Source organism: Chenopodium album, chromosome 8 (genome assembly GCF_948465745.1).
Source record: "Chenopodium album chromosome 8, dcCheAlbu1.1, whole genome shotgun sequence".
NCBI lineage: Eukaryota > Viridiplantae > Streptophyta > Magnoliopsida > Caryophyllales > Amaranthaceae > Chenopodium > Chenopodium album.
In genome coordinates, this window is record NC_137841.1 from 70,177,548 (window position 1) to 70,196,642 (window position 19,095).

Genomic DNA, 19,095 nt, shown 5'->3' on the forward strand with positions numbered 1-19,095 from the left:
AGAAGTCGGGGTGTAATGCTTTTTTATACAACTATGGCATGGTGTAGCTTGTTTGATCAAGAAAAGTAGAAATACAAATTCTGGTCATTTTTTGCCCTTAAACTTCTTGTGAAATATAACTTCAGGGTTGATGCATGTTTTTAAATCTAAGGTTTGGTGTGCCAAACCTTTTTTTGCCTATATGTTCATAAATAATTGGATCAAAATTTAAATTGAATCAAGAATCCACTAAAGTTTCTCAACCTACTACAGTTTACAAATTACAAAAGATAAAATATAACTAGGTATATCAAAGGATTAGTTTGTAATAAAGAAATTAGTTATTGGCCCGAGCAATGACCATTAGTGTGTGATTAAAGTCTTACAAATTAAATTGTAGAAAATTGGACAATTACTTAGGAGTTACATTCTGTGGGAAAATTAAGTACAATTAAAGATTACACATATAAAGAGTTTTAAGATGATGAATAATGACACATAAAGTGACACATAGAGTTCATGTGGCGCCAATTCATACGGAAGGACAATGACACATGGCGGTAGCATGTAGATAGATTGAATACTTTTTTGTTTTGAAACCAGATAGATTGAATACCTAATAACACATTACACTCTCCATCCATGCTGAATAAAATTTAGAATAGATTATGAAGACAAAGTACATGATAGACAAGAAAAAATACATGAAAATTTATTTCAATGATAAATTTATGTATCTAAGTATCTTTATAGGCTCAGATATAAATCGATGTTAGATTTTACATAAGAACGCAAGTAATCTTTATTCAAACTTTTCTTTATTTTCTGTGAACAAATTGCCAGCTTTGATAACTAGAATAGTTGTCTGAAAGATATTTCTTGTCATCAGTAAAAGTTTTACACTAAATATACAAATGAAGAGGATAATGACAGAATACCTCAGCAATTAATTGATGATCAACAGGTGGAAGATCACTAAGAGACATCCATAGAAATCAACATTGAGAGCAAGTCAATCATCTGCGACTCTTCCAGCATCGACAGACATTTTTCTCTAAAAAGCCATGTACGCACAAAGCAAGATAGTTCCCAGGGCAATCCCTTGAGGCATCTGATTATCAACCAATAAGGCAGCAACTCATCAACGAAACGAGACTGATTACAGACGGTCATGAAGATCTGTGGTGTCCAACGTTGGTTAAAGACAGTCTCATGCAAAATGGCTCACAGACGGCACTCTGCATAAATCTCGATGGAGGACGAGCTATAACAGAAATCAAATTTCAAATCCTTCAGCTCCAAATAATAGCTCCATACAAATGATTCCAACTGCCTCCATGCAAAATATCCCTGAATTTCAAGCCATCTCCCTCAGCCCTCAAGGCCTCAAGCTCAACTAGCCTCATCTGGTCAGAGATCACACCAGACAATGGCCATACCCAGCCAATGGAAGGGCACATGGTGGTGTTTCTCCTTCATCTCTTGAACAAATCTAACCTCCTTTGAAACCCAACCAGATACACCCGCCACAATTGAACCCCACTGGCTGCCGGCAAGATGGAGAAACTTCAAATATAAAGCAGCCTTATCCTCTTTAGTCATTGACATTAAAAGGCTCCAATGAACCCCAAGTTCTGCCAACCTTCACCTTCACTTGTAGAGGGACTGCAACACCATACAATAGTGATGAGTATTAAAATTTGGAAAACAATATTATTATCATGCAAATCGTCAACACAAACCTAAGAGGGAAGCAGCACTCTCCATGCTTGTCTTCAGCAATAAACCAGCTTCCCGTAAAACAGACGGATCAACTTCCAAAACCAACTCATCATGCACCTGGCAGTGAAAAAAAACATTTAAATGATATATCTTGAACACATGCTCAGAAGATCAATAACATTAGTGTAGAACCATGTACATAATATAGGACATAAAATGTGACAAGCATATATGATGAATTGATGATGACAGAAAAACAGGTAAAAAGCATAATTATGACAGGGATGATGAAGCATATATGGCAACAAGAGCTACTGTCAAGCATGATGGGGAGTGCCAACAAGATACTCCAGCCAAACACACTTACACACCCCACTGGTTGCCGGCTATATGTCAGTAACCAAATTGATCCAAAGATGTGAAATGTCTCATTCAATTTTACAGACTGCTAGGCTAACTGATGGTACTCTCACAGAGAATTTTTTAGTAAAACAGATGTACAAAAAGTCTCCCAACTCTCAGGTACTTTTATTAACTCAAATTTCCAGATTTCATAAATCAAACACCATTCAATATGTATGGCAAACCTGCAAAAGAATATGGCAACGGCCCTTGAGCATGGAAAATTTTGTCACATGTGCATCTGTAGAACTATGTGTCTCGGATCCAGCAATTTCAGAGTATATGTTGATCATTGCAATCTTAATTATGTCAGCTGCAGAACCCTGTTAGATGAAGATGCCAATTATAGAATATAAATTCCCTTTCCCTTAAGCAAGGTAACAGAATTGATCAAGCAAATAGAAGATGGTACCTGACATATAGAATTCACAGCCTGTCTCTGCGCTTTAGCTTTCTCCTTACCATCACCAAATTGAATTTTTGATAAGAAACGTTTTCTACCCTTAAGAGTCTGCACATATCTGCACCACAAAGAAGGACAAAGTGGTCCTTGTCAATGCCTGACAAGGTCGAAACTAAGGGGAGCAGTGGCAGGACCTAAATTAAGGGCTCGTGAAACTAAAGATGAATTACTGCTTCACATGATTTATAACATAGATTTTTGGAAATGAACAAAACAATGGCAAAAAAAAAAAATGGTAATAATTTTATATTCTCCAAGAGGGCCAGAAGGAAAAAAATATAAACAATGTTCTTAAAACATTCCTTACATCACAACGAACCCTTAAACTCAGGATGCCAAATACACTATGACAGCAAATCAGCAATACAGCATGTGGAGCAAAACTAATTAGAACGGGTTAACACTGATTCAGGGCCATGTATATAACCAATTCGTTACACACGAATATACAGCAGGATATTGGCATGCTAGTTACTAAAATTACTCAAGATTTGATTTATAGCCCTTCAAATGAGGTACAAGTGAAGAAATCTTCATTACTCTTCCAAGAGGGAGGAAATCATTGTTTGCTTTGTTTGATAGTCTATTAGATTTTTATTTTTTTTTATTTTTTTTTGTGTGTGTGTCTTCAGAAGTTCAGAGTTATATTACTCCTATTCATTATACAAGGACATCATTCTTATGCCAATGAAAATCTTCTTTGTACAAAATGAGTGCAGAATGAAGGACAAGATAAAAACCAATGGATACTAAGTGTGGGAGGGGGGGAAATAATCTAGTACCCGTGTTGACGGCAGAATGCAACAGCTTCATGAAGCCAAGAAGCGACGCCGGGGAAAGAATTTTTAAAACTTTGAATCTTCGCTTTGGCTTCATCTGCACTGCAGTGCAACTGCTCAGCAAGTGAATTAGCACCCATGCCGTAAAGAATGCCATATACTAGTCTTTTGGTTTGGTCTCGCTCTTGAGAGCTTACATTGGATTCCAGCTTGCCCGTCCATCTAGATGCTACCATGGTAAAGGCATCACCATGAGGATTACTAAGTAGTTCAATTAGAGAAGCGTCCTTGGAGAAGTGAGCCATCAACCTCAGTTCTATCTGAGAATAATCTGCCGTTAAGAGAAGCCAGTTTTCCTGAAAGAAAACATCAATTGCTACCAATACTCGGATAGTCGGATAGAAGTAAACAGAAGGAAATAATATAGGCATCTGCCTCACCTCAGTTGGAATAAAAAAATCCCGCGCATTGATTTTATAATCTATACCATCAGAACCACATTGACCATCACCATTTTGATGCATTCTAAATTCAACCATATGTTCAACACACTGCAAATTTTCCATGCACCAACAATTCAGCTAAATTTTTGTATGCTAATGACAAAGAAAGTAGAGCAAATGACAGAAATTCAACCAGAAAAAGGATACTGAACCTGAAGGTTGGGTTCCTCCATTGAAAGTCGTCCAGTAGCTGTTGATGTTTGGAGCCAACGGCCATGTAATGTATACCTCTGTGTCCTCATAGACAGCTTTGCTAAAGAGCATATTGATCCTAAAGTACAATTCAGGAGCTTTGCTAATGTCCGATGCTCCTTTATCACTGGAACAATAGGGTGTTCAAGCCTGCAAATTAGAAAGTTAGCATAATTCACTGAAAGATAAGCATATAGAAAGTACTTGGTACTGTCTTATAAGTTCAACATTTTGTTAAGATCAAACATATGTACAAAGTGATGCATCAATTAAAGCCTCTCTCCTATCTGAAAAATCCATGTCTAATGCCAACTTATTTTCTTTCTGGAGGAAGTATATAGCAGCAATATACATATTTTAAAAACATTTACTGCAAGAATATAGTCTAACACACACGTACCCACCCACCCACCCACACACACACACACACACGCACGCACACACGCACCTTGTTTCTATCATTACTTTCATTAACATAGATTTCCCACAAAATTATATATAGCATCATCCCTAAGAGCATTGCCTCTGCATAGACAGCAATACAAAGGTCTCCTTGTAAATTATGGTGGCAGACAGAAAGTAGCCATTCAAATACAATCAATAGAAAATAAATTTTGAAGGCACGGTTTTGCAGACCTCGTAAGAGAAAATACTGCTTTGAAGGATCAGAGTCACACTTTATATCGTGATACCACTGTGAATGACACACAACCTTCAAATTCATTATCAAGTATACATCTTATGAGTTATGCCCATCAAAGTGTTAGCTAAAACCAAAAGAGTGAAAAGACTATAAAAGATCACCATTTTCAGATAGTAGATCTCAGAGCAAAACAGTATTCCCTATGTTTAGAAGAGTTTACCATAGGGAAGATTATATAGACCTTAGGGTAGAAAAGAAATAGCAACAAATTTTGAAGGAATGAGACACTAGTGACGATGGGCAATTAAAACAAAAAATAAAATGAATTATACAGCCAAAACAATCTGTCCAAAAGTGAAAAGCTTACTATTTCACTACAAAACCAGTGAGAGAGAACCTCAAAGATATTTAACCAACTCATAAACGATTAGATCCAAGAAGGTACCTTAGCGCATCTAAGCAATGTTTGTCTGTACTGGCATGCTGTTTTCCTTTGTTATGTCCCTCAGGTATTGGGAGCTTCAAGTGTCCATAGAGCACATTTGCAATATCTGCAGGCATATTCAGTGAAAATACCATGCCAGCAAGTTTGTAAGCTTCCTTTTCAAGAATCTTAAGCTTTTTACTAATCACTTGCCGTGCCTTGAGGCAACCTTCCATGTCAACACCTATTCCCTGGTTCTCCATTTCTGCAAGGACATGAACCTGCAGGGGAATTATAAATAAACAATTACAAAGTTTAAATTAAAAACAAAAATTTAAAAAAAAAAAAGAAAAAACAAAACAAAATCAAATTCTATAAAATGGTATAATAATAGAGAAAACTCCAAATTTCAATATGATTAAGTAGCAAAAAAGACCAATCAACAACAATCACGACAAAATTTGCCTACCCTAAATTTCTAAGTAAATGGGATGGTAAATTGGTAACTCCCTGATCTGGAGCAAATTTTTCCACATCATAATAAGGAAACCCCCACCATGTCAATCCCAACTACCACTATCAAAAGACCATCCTTTATGTTCTCTGGGATTTTAATCATACTTCAACTTTTCTGAGGCCTACTCTATCCTTTGGTCTGCCAATATATTGCCCAATTGGTCAAGCTAAGAAGTGGATGTGGCAGCTAAGACCGCCTCAGAAACAGAAATTTATACTATGGCTTGCCTGAAGAGATACTCCATGCTAATCTTCTCCTCCCCAAAGGTTTGGGCCTTTTGCCGTGGAAGTTAAAAAAAAAAAAAAAAAAAAAAAAAAAAAAAAAAAAAAAAAAAAAATTAAAAAAAAAAAAAAAAAAAAAAAAACCACCTAGCATATTTAGGGATGTCTGAGAGCAAAAGAAACTTGAATTCTACTGAGACATCCAAACCTGGTTCAAAGCCCTTAACAAGATTGTATCAGTGTTCTATACCACCCAATTAAATCCCCTAAACATACAAAACCTAACCAACATTGGATACGACCTTCCATATAAAAAGTAATGATAAATGTGGATGCTTATTTCTCTCTGGTCTCCGCCTACCTTAGTGGAAGGTATGGAAGGGGTTTGTAGGCTATATACCAACCATAAAGAAGAATGGATTGCAAAATTTTAAGAGCTCTATCTGGGGTGAGTGTGTGACAAAAAACTACTGCTAAATTTTAGGCCATCCAAGCTGCAATCACACAAAAACAAAACCCTCTCAAAGCAACAGATTGTATACCATTTTCAGTTCTAAACAGCTTCTGACCCTTGAGTAAATGACAATCGTATTCCAAAGGAACGGGGACAATCATAACTCATGTCCACAACAGATTGCCTGTAACATCTGCTCAGATGTAAACCCTATAGTTTAAGTTAAATTAAGTCGCCAAGTCTTCAAAAAATGAATTTTATATGGCTTCTGCACCTAAAGAAGACCGTGAAAAAAAAAAAAAAAAAAAAAAAAAAAAAAAAAAAAAGCAAATATAAATTAAATATAACTAGCCATGAATATGGTCAAACAAATCTGCTAACACACTAGACTTACCTAACAGTATAACAAAACATAGATAGTTAAACAGACATAGGCTCTGACTAATTATGTAGTACAACAGCACATGTATTCAAGAAGACCCTTACATATTAATGCCAAGGGCTTCATGAAGATCCATACAGAAAGGTGAAAGAAGCAAAGAAAATAAGGAGAGTATGTCAAGAAGAAAGAAATCCCTCTGAGGACAAAAATAAACACTGACTTTACGTATTTTATCATTGTGTTAAATGAGTTAACAAACGGAAATTAACCACCAGTAGATCCAACCAATTAAAATTAAAAGTTAATAGAAATTAGCTTGCAAATATAAACCTTACCAAGGGAAGTTCAATTCCCAAAAGTGAATCAACAAGTTCTTCAGAAACAAGCAATTTCCAAAGAACACATTGTAGGGCCCGCGTTTGAGCAGCGCGGCGACAGCAGCCATTATGTGCAGCTCTTCGCATTTGATTTTTCCACCTTCCACTCTGATTAGCTGCTGCTGCTGCGTCATTAGTTAAACGCCTCTTAACTTCCTGTTTAACAGAGGATATAGAACAATAAGCACAGCTCTAGAGATTAAACCAAGCCTCCAGTAAATGTGTGATAGAAGAGCTTCCAACTTAAAGAGAGCACATGATTGACACATAACATGAAACACTAGATAATTTCAGTGTCGGTGTCATATAGAAACTGAAAAGCTACAATTAATAACAATATAGTTGTGAAAATAGTGAAATGCAGTGAACTTTTGTCATCAATCACAGAGCTCAAATTCATGGTTGTTTCAAAATACATACTAAAGTGCATTTTTATAGAATTATAGATAATCAAAACAATTGAAACTCACAATGGCTTCTCATTCATTTCTGTTAAATAGCAAAGAAAAACATTAGGAAAAAATATAATACTGCACTGAGACTGAGTGATACATCATCATCAGCCATATTTAGTAATCTACTTGGAGGGGACTGACTGACATCAAGGAAGTGCAACAAAGAATTACCTTCTCAAGATTTGGATTGGAGCTCCTCTCCTCATCAGGCCAAAGGATCCAAGCTACAATACAGATGTCTATTCCATTTTGCAGAATAACCATAGGCAACCTAAAGAAAGATCCGTCAACAAGTTCAATGGCTGTACTTTTTATTGTCTGACTCAAGCTGTTTTTATTCAATGAAAGAACAGCATTTTTCAACACTAAAATCTGAAGTTTCAAATTCCAAGTGAATTTTCGAAGACTGGTCCTCCCTAGTAAACTACCAATCCTATTCCACCGGAGAATTTCTGTAACTGACAAAATGTTTGCATCAATTGAATTAACTTGCCCAGAACTTTCATTGTTACATGAGTCAAAATTGCTGCTCTGTAAAATTTTGGTGAGATTTACATAATACACGGGTGAATTTTCCCAGCAAATGGCAATGCCCAGTACTTCATAAGCAATCATAGAATTTGCTTCAGACTTTTTGTTGAAGTGAATATCAAAATAAAAATCTCCAACAGATTCCCAAAGATCCAAAAGGGCATCTAAACTGCTTGCACTGGCTACATTAATGGGACCTTTTTCATTACAACGTTGCTTATTGCCACCAGTGCACTCATTATTTCTCTCTTGCCTCCGGTCTCCCTCAATCACAGCTCCTACACATGCCATAGTATCCTTCTGCCCCAAACAAGGTGAGGATGTTGTGGCCTCGACTGGAATATCTTCAACTGATGTAAAAGAAGAACGAATTGCACAAGCACCAGGCAAGGAATTGACTGCCTTTCCCTCAGCTGAATTTTCCAAGCCAATTATTAATTTTTTTGCCGGCCTTCCAGCATCAGAATCAGGAGCACCTTCATTCCCCTGTCTTTCAGTCAGTTCAGATGAGAAATGCTTTCTTTTATGGTGAGAAGAACTACTGGTACTTTTTTCTCCAGAAGAGTGAGTCGCTTCACCAGAAGCAGGTAGCAAGACAGGATGAGAAAGTTGAGGAACACTCAGTCCAAGTGATTGAAATGCTGAGAATGCAGCAACTCTCGCCTCCTCAGCTTTATCAAGGACAATTTTCCTTGCACCATTTTTTATTTTCTTTGCTATTCCTAAATGAACACGCCGCTGTGCTTGATTTTCTGAAATTTGGTCAAGTCCCATTATTAGAATCAGAAGGTTTTGTATCTAGGTGAAGAAGGAAAATTAATTTCGGAACACTCGATAGCAGAAAAGCAAGCCCTTAATTCCCCCAAAAAGATTTCCCACAAATTGAACTGAACAGGGTAACCAGACTACCGGCCCATTAGCAAATCAATGTTCAATTCCTGTTAGTCAGAAATCAATGCCCAAACTTGAATGTTACGATTTCTAAAGAACACCCTGTTACCTACTTTCAAGATATCTAAACATGTAAAAACTTTGGAAAAGTGGACAAATGAAATGATTCTTCCATGTACCATATTATAATAGAAATACAATATTGCTAAAAAAAAAATTTTTTTTTGGTGTTTAGAGAGCCACAAAGGGCGGGGGTGAGAATTGATCCCAGGATCTCCTGGAATCGGGAGGGAAGCTCTAACCACTTGAGCTATACCTCACTCTGAATATGCTTTGTGGAACTTTAATTGATTGTACAATCTTACAAAATAGGGTAATCAGACTAGAGGTCATTCAATACATTCATCATGCGTGAGTATGGTTTACACCAGATTTAAGTGATTTCATATTTTCATATACTATATAAAGCAAACAATACAACCCAGTGACCATGTAAGGATAAATGACATCCAAAGCATTTTGCACAAATGAAGGATATAACAGCTTGAAAAATAATTGCAAGTTTTTGCTACTTGATCTGGTTTTGGCATAATAAAGTGATGCAAATAAAATCGGAAAGAATTCTCATTTAGATTCCACAAAATCAGGGAAAGACATTATAAGATGAAAAGGTAGATTAGTTGAAAAAGTAATTTGACTTATCCACACACACAGAATACCAGATAAAGACACTATAGTCCACCAAAAAGGCCATAACTAGTTTAGAGTCTCACCTGACGCAGCCCAAGATGATGATTCAAAGAGAGCCTTTGCTATTTCTGCAACAGCTGCTTCAGCAACTGCCAGAGGAGTACGCAAGCCAGCTTTATATAATGCTCTAGCCCGAGAGCCCTAGATTCATAAAAGAAAATACATATGAGATAGCTGGCTATCAAGCACATAGAAAAAATGAATAATAAATCCACAGCACTATATACAGAACCACATCACGATATCTACCTTTACATATGGAATAGTAGTAAGCTCTACTATCTCTGCTCTCACTCCAAATGAAACACGATTTTGAAATTTGGCAACCAAGCCTTCCAGATCAAGCCAACCGAGTCTCTCACAAAATAGAGAAACCATGGATGCGAACCTTCCAGCATTCTCTTGTAAAGCTTGGACCATTCCCCGTGCTACTTTGAAGGCTGCACAAACCTCGCCAACTGGTAGTTCCTTAACCACATATTGATATACAAACAAATTAATAGATGAAACATCATAAGCAAAGAAATGAAGAGATTAAAGGTCTATTTTACTGAAAGATATTAATGAAAAACCTAACACAAGCTCTACTGCTCCTAAAAATAATATTCAATACCCAAAAAAACAAAAGAAAAGAGCATGTGAATATCAATATTTAAGTTGAGAGAAATGAAGGACGGTGATAAAACATGCTACATTGAAAACATGTCATCAAGAAAACACAAGCCCAAAATAGCACAAAAGATCAGGCAGAGAGCAAAGAAAAGAAAAAGGGGAATCCCACAATAAACATGAATGACAAAAGAGACTACCTGTACCAATCGTGACAAGATAAGGGCAACATAAAAACGCCGGCAAACACGAAGAGACTGCTCATCGGAGAGGGTATTGCTTTTTGAAACTCCTAGTTGGGAATCTATTCGGCTATGCAATCCTTTGATAACATTTCTAGATAGACTTGCAGTACGCACAGGTGCCCCATGTGCCATTCGCATCAAAAATGGCTCAATAACTCCAACACGGTTGCCAACTGACTATATATTAAGAAAGTTACACAAAACATGTAAGTAACAAAGTACAAGAAAAGAACCAAGTTCAATCCAAGAATGGCGTCAATATAAGAAAAAAAATCCCAAAGTACCTGGTCTAAGGAAGAAAGCTCCATAAATCTTTCATAAAACAATTCCCAATCAGGCTCAACTTCAACATTTATTGGTGTTGCCAAGTAAACCAAATGCAGATCAGATGCTAGAACAAATCCTTCTCTTGCACGTGATAGATCATCCAGAACAATCTACAGCAGAAAGAAGTAGGTTTTAGAAACTTGGAACACAATTAGGTAAGCAAGTCAGCCTGGATAAAAATACAAGAAATAAAACATAATATTAAAAATAAGAAACAGCTTTTCAGCAACAGTATCAATTGTCAAACAATGAAGGAGCAGAAGTTCAAATTTATCTTGATATTTGAATTTATATACAAAACCTCAACAGCAGCTCTTAGTTTCACTAACAAAATCATTACCTTGAATTGTCCAATTTCCAGGAAACCTAGTCAAAATGATCTGTTCCAAGGCCTTCTAGATATGATCGATTTTGCCTACTTTGTACACTATTCAGTTCAACTCTATTTCAGTTCAGACGTAAATTAAGTGTGATGTTGCGGATCAGTTCCAACTCTTCCAAGGCTTTCTAGATATAAATGTATAATCCAGTCAATATTGGACAATTTTACTGCGTCTATGTTGTCAGGTATTCGGCTCTTCAAGTTTGATATAAATAGGTTTCCATTATTTCAGCTCAGATCAATATTCTTTTGATGAACCATCCAAAGCTTACATGTATTGATTCTATTAATATGTAAACATAAAAAGTTCCCTTTACAAAGAAATGTCATGAACCATTTCAAAATTGTAGACATGCAAAAACATGAGCAAACTTTAACATACGAATTTTTTGAGTCATTGTTGGAGGAGGCACAGGCAAAGGTCAGAATTAACTCTAGATACCTTTCGGTCAGCAGTTCATTTCAGGTTTCAGGGTCAAGACCAGATAATTTTTTTAAATCAATTTTGGATTATTCAGTAGGAGATGCCAACTCCTAGTAAGGTTTGCAAGTCTAACAGGAAGAGAGATTGCTAGATGTTCAGGTAATTGACAGTACTTACAAGAGATTCTTCTGGAGACAGAGAACTGCCAAAAGCTGCTCGTCCCAAAGGAGTGGTACTGTATAGTTTAGTATCATCATTCCACTCAAGGAATTTTTTCTGACAGAGCCACCTAAGAGAATCTTGTGCTGATTTGACAACATCTTCAAATGGCTTTGTAGAATTAAGGAGAGTACACCTCACATATCGGTGAATATCATTAGCTGTTTGTACAATTCCACTAGCCACAACTTCCAGGATAGCATGAGTCATTCCATTTTTATCTTCTGAAAGACAAGATTGCAGTGGTGGACAACTGTCATTCAAAAGGGCCTTTATTCTCTTAATTTCTTCAGGTCTGCATATAAGAACCTGCCTCAGCCAAAAAAAGGTACTTCATTTGCAACAGTCCAACAGGCATATTCAGTTTATAAACATATGCAAGTACAATTTTACTAGGGTCTGAAAACAAAGCTAAGAAAACGTTGGACACTTCAACTGAAACATTAACTGAAGTCGTCACACATAAAAATCGAATTAGCAAACATTAGAGGCCCCTCTTCCCCTCCCTCTCTCTCCCCCAAAGTATAACCACACAACTCCAGAAAAAATAAGAATATTCATGAGCAAATTAGATAACTACGCCTCAAACGTATTGGAATAGTGATCAAGCAAAAAGATGTAAAAACATACACTTTCTCCTTTCGCATCTATACCAGTTCGACCAGCCCTACCAGCCATTTGTCTGTATCGTGTCCCATCAATGAAATCACGACCAATCTTGGGTTGCCGAAATATGACTCTCCTAGCAGGTAAATTAACACCAGCAGCTAAAGTAGATGTGGCAGTTAGAACACGTACTAAGCCTTTACGATAACAGGTTTCAACAATGTCTCTTTCCTCAACCTGTACAAAGTATAACATGCAACTCTTCAGAAAGCCAACTGCTGAAATTGGTCAATAACTCAGACTATATATCAGTAAAAAAAAAGCGCCTGTAAAGTTATAACAGTTGTACCAAACAAACAGGAGTCATCATACCCATATATAAGCTTAAGACAACAATTGCCACTCATTTATATGCACATGTGCAGTGTACTGCAGTAATTACCGTGAGGCCAGCATGATGATAAGCGACACCAGAAGGGAGAGTTTCCTCCAGCACAGGATCTAAACCCACAGGACACCTTCTCAAAGAATCAATGGCTGAGAATACATCATTAAATTCACTCGACTCTTCTTGGATTTTGGCAGAAAACTTTTTGAGATACAATGAGATATGCTTAGCTGTAGACTCGCATCCTTTCCGACTTGAACAAAAAATGAGCACAGAATGACCATCTTGAACAACCTAAGAACATTTCAGTCCATCATTTAAAAAAGTGTGTAGCACATGGAAACCTCAACTGTGAATATAATTAGATACCTCATTACATAATTCCACTACATGATCTGGATCTTTGCCTCTGAGATCCGCTGACTTAGGTATAGTCCTAACAACTTCCATCTTTTTGTCATAAATATTATTACCCACTTTTATAAATTCCTCCAAAGGGACTGGACGAAATTCAGTCTGGAATAATGCCGCCTAAAAGGGACAGGAAAGCAGAAATAAGGTGTGAACAATTATTAAGTTATTGTTTCTTTGATAAGAATACATCGGTACAGGTCTCAGAAACCAAAATCCAGAGAGTAGAGAGTGACAAAGTAAAACAATACATCTTTCTAGTGTGAACAAGTCAAACAGCTATTTTATTTTAGTTAGACCAGGGGTTTAGACTTCAATCCCTGTACCATATCATCTAATCAATAGATCAACAAAGTGAGCCTTACTTAATACGGCGGAATCCCTCAGCGCCTTATTGAAGTGAGGCTCACTTAATATAAATAGATAAAAGTTCGGTTTGGGGGAGGGGGGGGGGGGGTGTTGCTCCTTGGGTGGTCCTTACGCCTCATTGAAATCTTCTCGTGTCTCGGGCGCACCCTTTTTATACAGTGCCGCAACAAGGCTAATATAAATAATTGAACTTTTATCATATTGTTCTCCTAATCATCGGAATGGGAGGAGCAAAATATAAGAGGAATCCAATACAAGAAAACTTGCCCAGAAACTTAGTGAGACAAGTGATTCAATCATATAAGTAATGCTACTTGCTAAAGCATTGCTGCATCAGAAAGACAGAAACCAGACTTCATTGCCCATTAGTACAACCCAATTCACTACTACTATTACTATCACTAGTGCAACCCAATACATTTCCCACCGTAATTAGGGTCTGAGACCAAGAATCAAGCACGTTCAGCCTCAAACCCTTACAGCTTGTTTGGTAGCCAGTAATGGGAATGAATTCAAGTGTATTTAGTATGAATAACAACCTATAATCTCCATGGGAGCACAATCTCATCCCCCAAACCTGCATTTTTTTCATGTTTTTCCATTACCATCCATTACCACTTGAGACTTGAGAGGTGATATTAGGTGGGAATGGAAATTTATGAAGAAAATTTGGGGGTCATCTTAAGCGTTCATGGGAATAAATATGGATTTTCATCAAAATGCACATATAAATTTATTCCCATTACCATTGTTTACAACCGGTTACCAAACGAGGCGTAACTAATCTGAAGGCTAGTAGGGTAGCTGAATCAAGGTCCAAATTTGCTACGACTTTTAACTCTGTTGCCTCCCTCGATTGTACAACAGCAGACACACATAGAGGGTACACGAGCAAAACAAATAAATGATGTTTCACTTAAGAGACCAAAGAAAAGCTAGGGGGTCAACTTTTTTGTAATGATACATGCTGTATGATTAAGTTCAACGCACATGACTAGTGTCGACTCCAATTGGAAACACACAGTGATGAGTGACACTTACATGAAGCCACTCAGCAACAGCTGCCACATTTGGCATTGTAGCACTCATCCCAACAATTTGAAGACCATGAGTTATATCACCCTTACCACTACTTGTGGCAGAACTATCTCCACTGCATGATTCACCATTACCTTCACCAGCTGCGTAACGAAGCTTTGTCAATAGAAGCTCCAACAGATATCCCCTACTGGGATCAGCAACCTAGTGCAAAACAAATTCTACATAAATTAACTTTAAACTAGGTTTACAAAAAGGAGGCATAAAAATAACATAAAGTGCAGATGTGCAGTAGTACACTAACCATGTGCAATTCATCAATCACAATAATTCCCACTTCTGATAATCTGTCTTCTTCCAGCAATCTGTTAACTAAAGAGTTGGCCTTCTCTATAGTACAGACAGCTACTGATGTATCCTTAGGAAGTGTCCCGCCACCTTGATTCCCATAATAGCTGCGAACATGCTTGCCAAGGGGCTCCAGTAAGACCTCAAGATGTTCTGCCTGCAAAAGATAACCATTCATGCTTCAAGAAAAGGCATGGCCAATCCATATAATGCTGCCTTTAAAAAAAAGTACAGAATAATAAAACAAAAAGAGTTCAAAGATAACCTTTTCAACACAGATAGAGACATAAGGCAGCACTAGCAAGGCAATTTTGCCAGAGTCAATGACACGTCGCAACATCAAGATCTCAGCAACAAAACTTTTGCCTGCACTGTTGCAGAAGGAGAAGGAAAATTATAAAGTCCCAATAACACATGTAATACATTTAGAGCTAATAACGAACAACATCATCTACTGTTCATTTGAATCAATACAGTAAATGCAACTGTTATATGATATAGCAGGTGGTTTTCTAGCTTCTTTTATCATGCCAGCGAGATCTTTTAGGTCTGTTTAAAACAGAGAACAGCGTGATTGGCAATTGGCATGCAGATAGCATTTATATCCCTGTAATGACATCTAATCTAAAAAACACCTAAACTCCCTTTCGCCAAGATAAATTTTTCATAATATTGATTACTTACCTCGTAGATGCACAATAAACAAGATTTCTCTTCTGCAAAACACCATCCATTTGAAGACAATCAACCTAGAAAGTACAGCACAAGTCAGTAAATACATGGGGAAACAGTTCTAGGAACGTATAGATCAAGTTAGCAATCACAAATTCACTATAAAAATTTAAAATGCAGAAAGACCCTATTTATCTTACTGCATACGTGATCACTATATCAGAGCTACTTAAAAAAAAAAAAAAGCACCAGGCAACTACATGACTGGTTTACCAAGAAAATAATCTTCATTGTACAAAATATCAAAAGAAGTTTTTTTTTTCCACAGTCTTCCTTCAGGCTATTTAACAAAGAGATGGATACAATGAACAATGTAACAAGCCTTACCTGCCAAGGATAGAGTTTAGCTATTCCTCTTTGTCTATAGATGCTACATACTGCAGGAGGTAGCCAGTGGCTGAGGTCTAAACGATCTTCCAATGGCATGGAACTTGAAGGAGTACTAGATCCATCAGAGACACCGGGAGCCACTAATTCCGCGTTTTCCCTATTTTGCGGATCGGAATTGTTTTTGTCACTATCAGGGCTAAATAACCTATGCCTCCTCTTTTCAGCTCCATGTACAGGAGCTGCGTTCTCCAATACTTTATGCTTTAATGCACGTAACTGAACTTTACTGCCAGTTACAGCATTCTCATCTAGTGGCCCATCAAGATCTGCAAATTTGCATACAGCACGTTCATCACTATAATCTTGTTTCTTTACTGAAGAAAAATGACTTGGCATAAGTCTGTCCGCAATTTTGTCATCACACGAGAAATCAAAATGCTTAACAGGAAATGGGGATGCTTCTATTTCCAAAGGCTCCCCATAATTGTCCGGCAATATAGTGGTTGATTCAGTTATCTTAGAACTGCTAGCATCAGTACCAACTGGTACATCAAATTTATTATTCAAACTCCCTTCAATACAATGACGGGAGGCCCCTTCATCTTGTCTCTTGCTGATAATGATACTTGTATCTTCTGCAACTTGGGAAAAACTGTTAGCAGTTTGGGCACACAAACCATCAACAACTTGAATAGCCTCGTTCCAGAATGCTTCTCCTGGTGAAAATATTGAGCTTCCACGACTTGATACAGGAGTTTCACGTGCACTCAAACTTTTACAAAAGGCAGCAGGCGTGGAACAGTCATTCACTAATGAAGTGGAATTTGTAATTTTATTGCATTTTCTTAAGCCGGATTGCTGCTTAGAGGAATCTTCATCACAATCAACCTATTGTGAAAATAAGGACATTAGATAGTGTGACATCAAATCAAAGCATGTCAGGTAACAATTGCACCAACCAAAAAAAAAAATGCAACAGTTACAACCAGATAAACCTCACCCTTGTGACAAAGTTGGCAACTCCTTCCACCTTTTCAGAAAAATTACTGCATGACACAAGACCAGGAGCCCTTTTGTGAGTTTTATCAGAACTCGGAGTCTGATGATCCGGTGATGAGATTTCTTTTTCAGCAGCATAATTCCTTTTCTTGGATGCTGCACCTTCCCCAACAAGAACTAATGAACTCCCACATCTTTTATGCTCATTTATATTTTTCTCATATAATGAGCTTGCTTGAATTCCGCTACATATGATACAACATGATAAAATATCAACAAACTGTGCAGCTTTACTTTAGAATCAACCCCTCCATCCCATACATGATTATCTCATTACTGGAGAAACACAGCTTTGAACGAAAGACCTCGAAACAAGCAAACTTTCAAAAATCAAAGTGCGTATCTTTCTACAACCGAAAAACCATAAATACTCAAAACAACCAATCAAAAATGCAAAAACACTACAAACATCATAATTTTTAATTAACCCTTTTAAATTCAAAAAATGTAAAACATGACTGCATCCAGTTAAAATTATTACCTGCAATACAACAACAAAACGTCCATAGGAAACTGCTTAAGCTCCGGATTCTCAATAGCTTGAACTTGGTCCGAATTATCCCGTCCACCAGCTTCACCACTGGCATTTCCAGCCCCTGACTCGTTTCCAGGAACCGCCCCAGATGAAATTGAACCCCTAACTTTACCACCACTGGACAAAAGGGTCTCTTTACTTTCATTTTTGGCAGATAAATCAATCTCCAATGCCAAACTTCTTTTCACAGAATCATTCTGTGAAGTCACCAAATAATTTTCCAATGTCCCTTTTGCACTAGGAGATGAATCTTTAGCAGTCTTAGGTGAGAATGTTTTCTTTTTCTTCGACGCAAAAAACTGTAAATTCAAACCCCAAATTCCATAAACTAGGCATTCATTGACGACAACAATAACACAAATTAGGGAGATTATCCAAGTCAAACAATTCCAATCTTCTACAAAATTCAATTTTTTAGGGAAATCATTCCAAACCCTCCAATCTTGATTCATAATAGAACTAAAAAAAATGCACTTTGTTCAATTTCCCAGCATTAATACTTCGACTAATCGACTGATTGACAGGATATAAAACGAAGAATTGCATAACAATTGAAATTGACAAGAGGAGAGAGAAAGACCTGATCAATACGGGTTCGAGGTGCGTCGGAATCCATAATCAAATTGAATTTGGGGGTTCGCCGGAACCCTAAATCGGAGATTGTCGGGAAGAGAGGAGAATGTGTTAACCTTGAGAGTGAGTGTAGAGAGATGACATTTAAACTTCAAATCCTTAAAAAGACCGCCATCTTCTACAAAACTAGTGTGTAGTGTCCCTACTCCCAATATACAAGGAGCCAAGTCCAAGTGTAGAGCAAATTAGCAAAAGAGAAAATGTACAAGGGTAGACTTTTTTTTCGTCGAGGGGCGGAATACATGGTTTGTTTCTCGGTAGATGTTTGAATTTTTTAATTAATTTTTTAACTTATATGGATGGAGTATTTTGGATCGAGAGAAATGAAGAAGAGGGGATGGATTGGTTAAGTTTAATTTGGATAACAAATGAGAAAGAAAATGAATTATGGAAGAGAAAAATATAGTAGAGGGATTAAATTATAAGAAATTGATCTCACTAATATTAGAGAGATTTTGAAGGAAAACTCGATGTTCTTCCCTCTCCACCCCTTCCCCTTCGTTTTTCCCCTTTCCCTGTAACACATTGTTAGCTTTGAATTGAATATGAAGTTTAGTGCCTTTAATAGGAAATAATATTTTGGGTCGTCGTCAACTTACTACTCGAGTGTTAAGTGTTGTTACTTAATCAAATACTTGGGTAGTATATTAAAGCTCATGTTGGTTCAAGTAAAGGTGTGTTGGGTGAAGACGATGTTATTATCAATGTTCATGAAGGATGATATAGGTTACTATTAAGTTGCAAGGGTGGTTCTA

General features: G+C 37.1%; 1 protein-coding gene across 1 annotated transcript; it reads right to left on the bottom strand.

The window, feature by feature from the left end:
- Nucleotides 1–777: 777 nt before the first annotated feature.
- LOC145642160 (helicase and polymerase-containing protein TEBICHI-like) lies at nucleotides 778–18,522 on the bottom strand. The gene is made up of 26 exons (XM_081693254.1): nucleotides 18,288–18,522; nucleotides 17,654–18,006; nucleotides 17,114–17,357; nucleotides 16,111–17,001; nucleotides 15,736–15,800; nucleotides 15,317–15,422; nucleotides 15,008–15,208; nucleotides 14,707–14,907; nucleotides 13,255–13,416; nucleotides 12,940–13,179; nucleotides 12,522–12,734; nucleotides 11,850–12,200; nucleotides 10,824–10,976; nucleotides 10,495–10,716; nucleotides 9,935–10,153; nucleotides 9,709–9,826; nucleotides 7,685–8,796; nucleotides 7,017–7,214; nucleotides 5,129–5,388; nucleotides 4,001–4,190; nucleotides 3,786–3,896; nucleotides 3,349–3,701; nucleotides 2,516–2,624; nucleotides 2,289–2,426; nucleotides 1,722–1,818; nucleotides 778–1,644 (listed from the first exon to the last, which is right to left on the bottom strand). Exons 1-26 carry the CDS (start codon nucleotides 18,321–18,323, stop codon nucleotides 1,574–1,576), a joined length of 6,414 nt encoding a protein of 2,137 aa, XP_081549380.1. The 5' UTR covers nucleotides 18,324–18,522; the 3' UTR covers nucleotides 778–1,573.
- Between the last annotated feature and the right edge of the window lie 573 nt (nucleotides 18,523–19,095).

Bases quoted from the DNA above. Each gene is read 5' to 3' on its own strand.
- LOC145642160 (XM_081693254.1), bottom strand. From the start codon at position 18,323: ATGGATTCCGACGCACCTCGAACCCGTATTGATCAG. The intron at 9,827-9,934 runs GTAGATATCGTG...TTATGAATCTAG, and splicing joins CTACTATTCCATATGTAAAG to GGCTCTCGGGCTAGAGCATT. The intron at 3,702-3,785 runs GTGAGGCAGATG...GTTTTCTTTCAG, and splicing joins ATTTTTTTATTCCAACTGAG to GAAAACTGGCTTCTCTTAAC.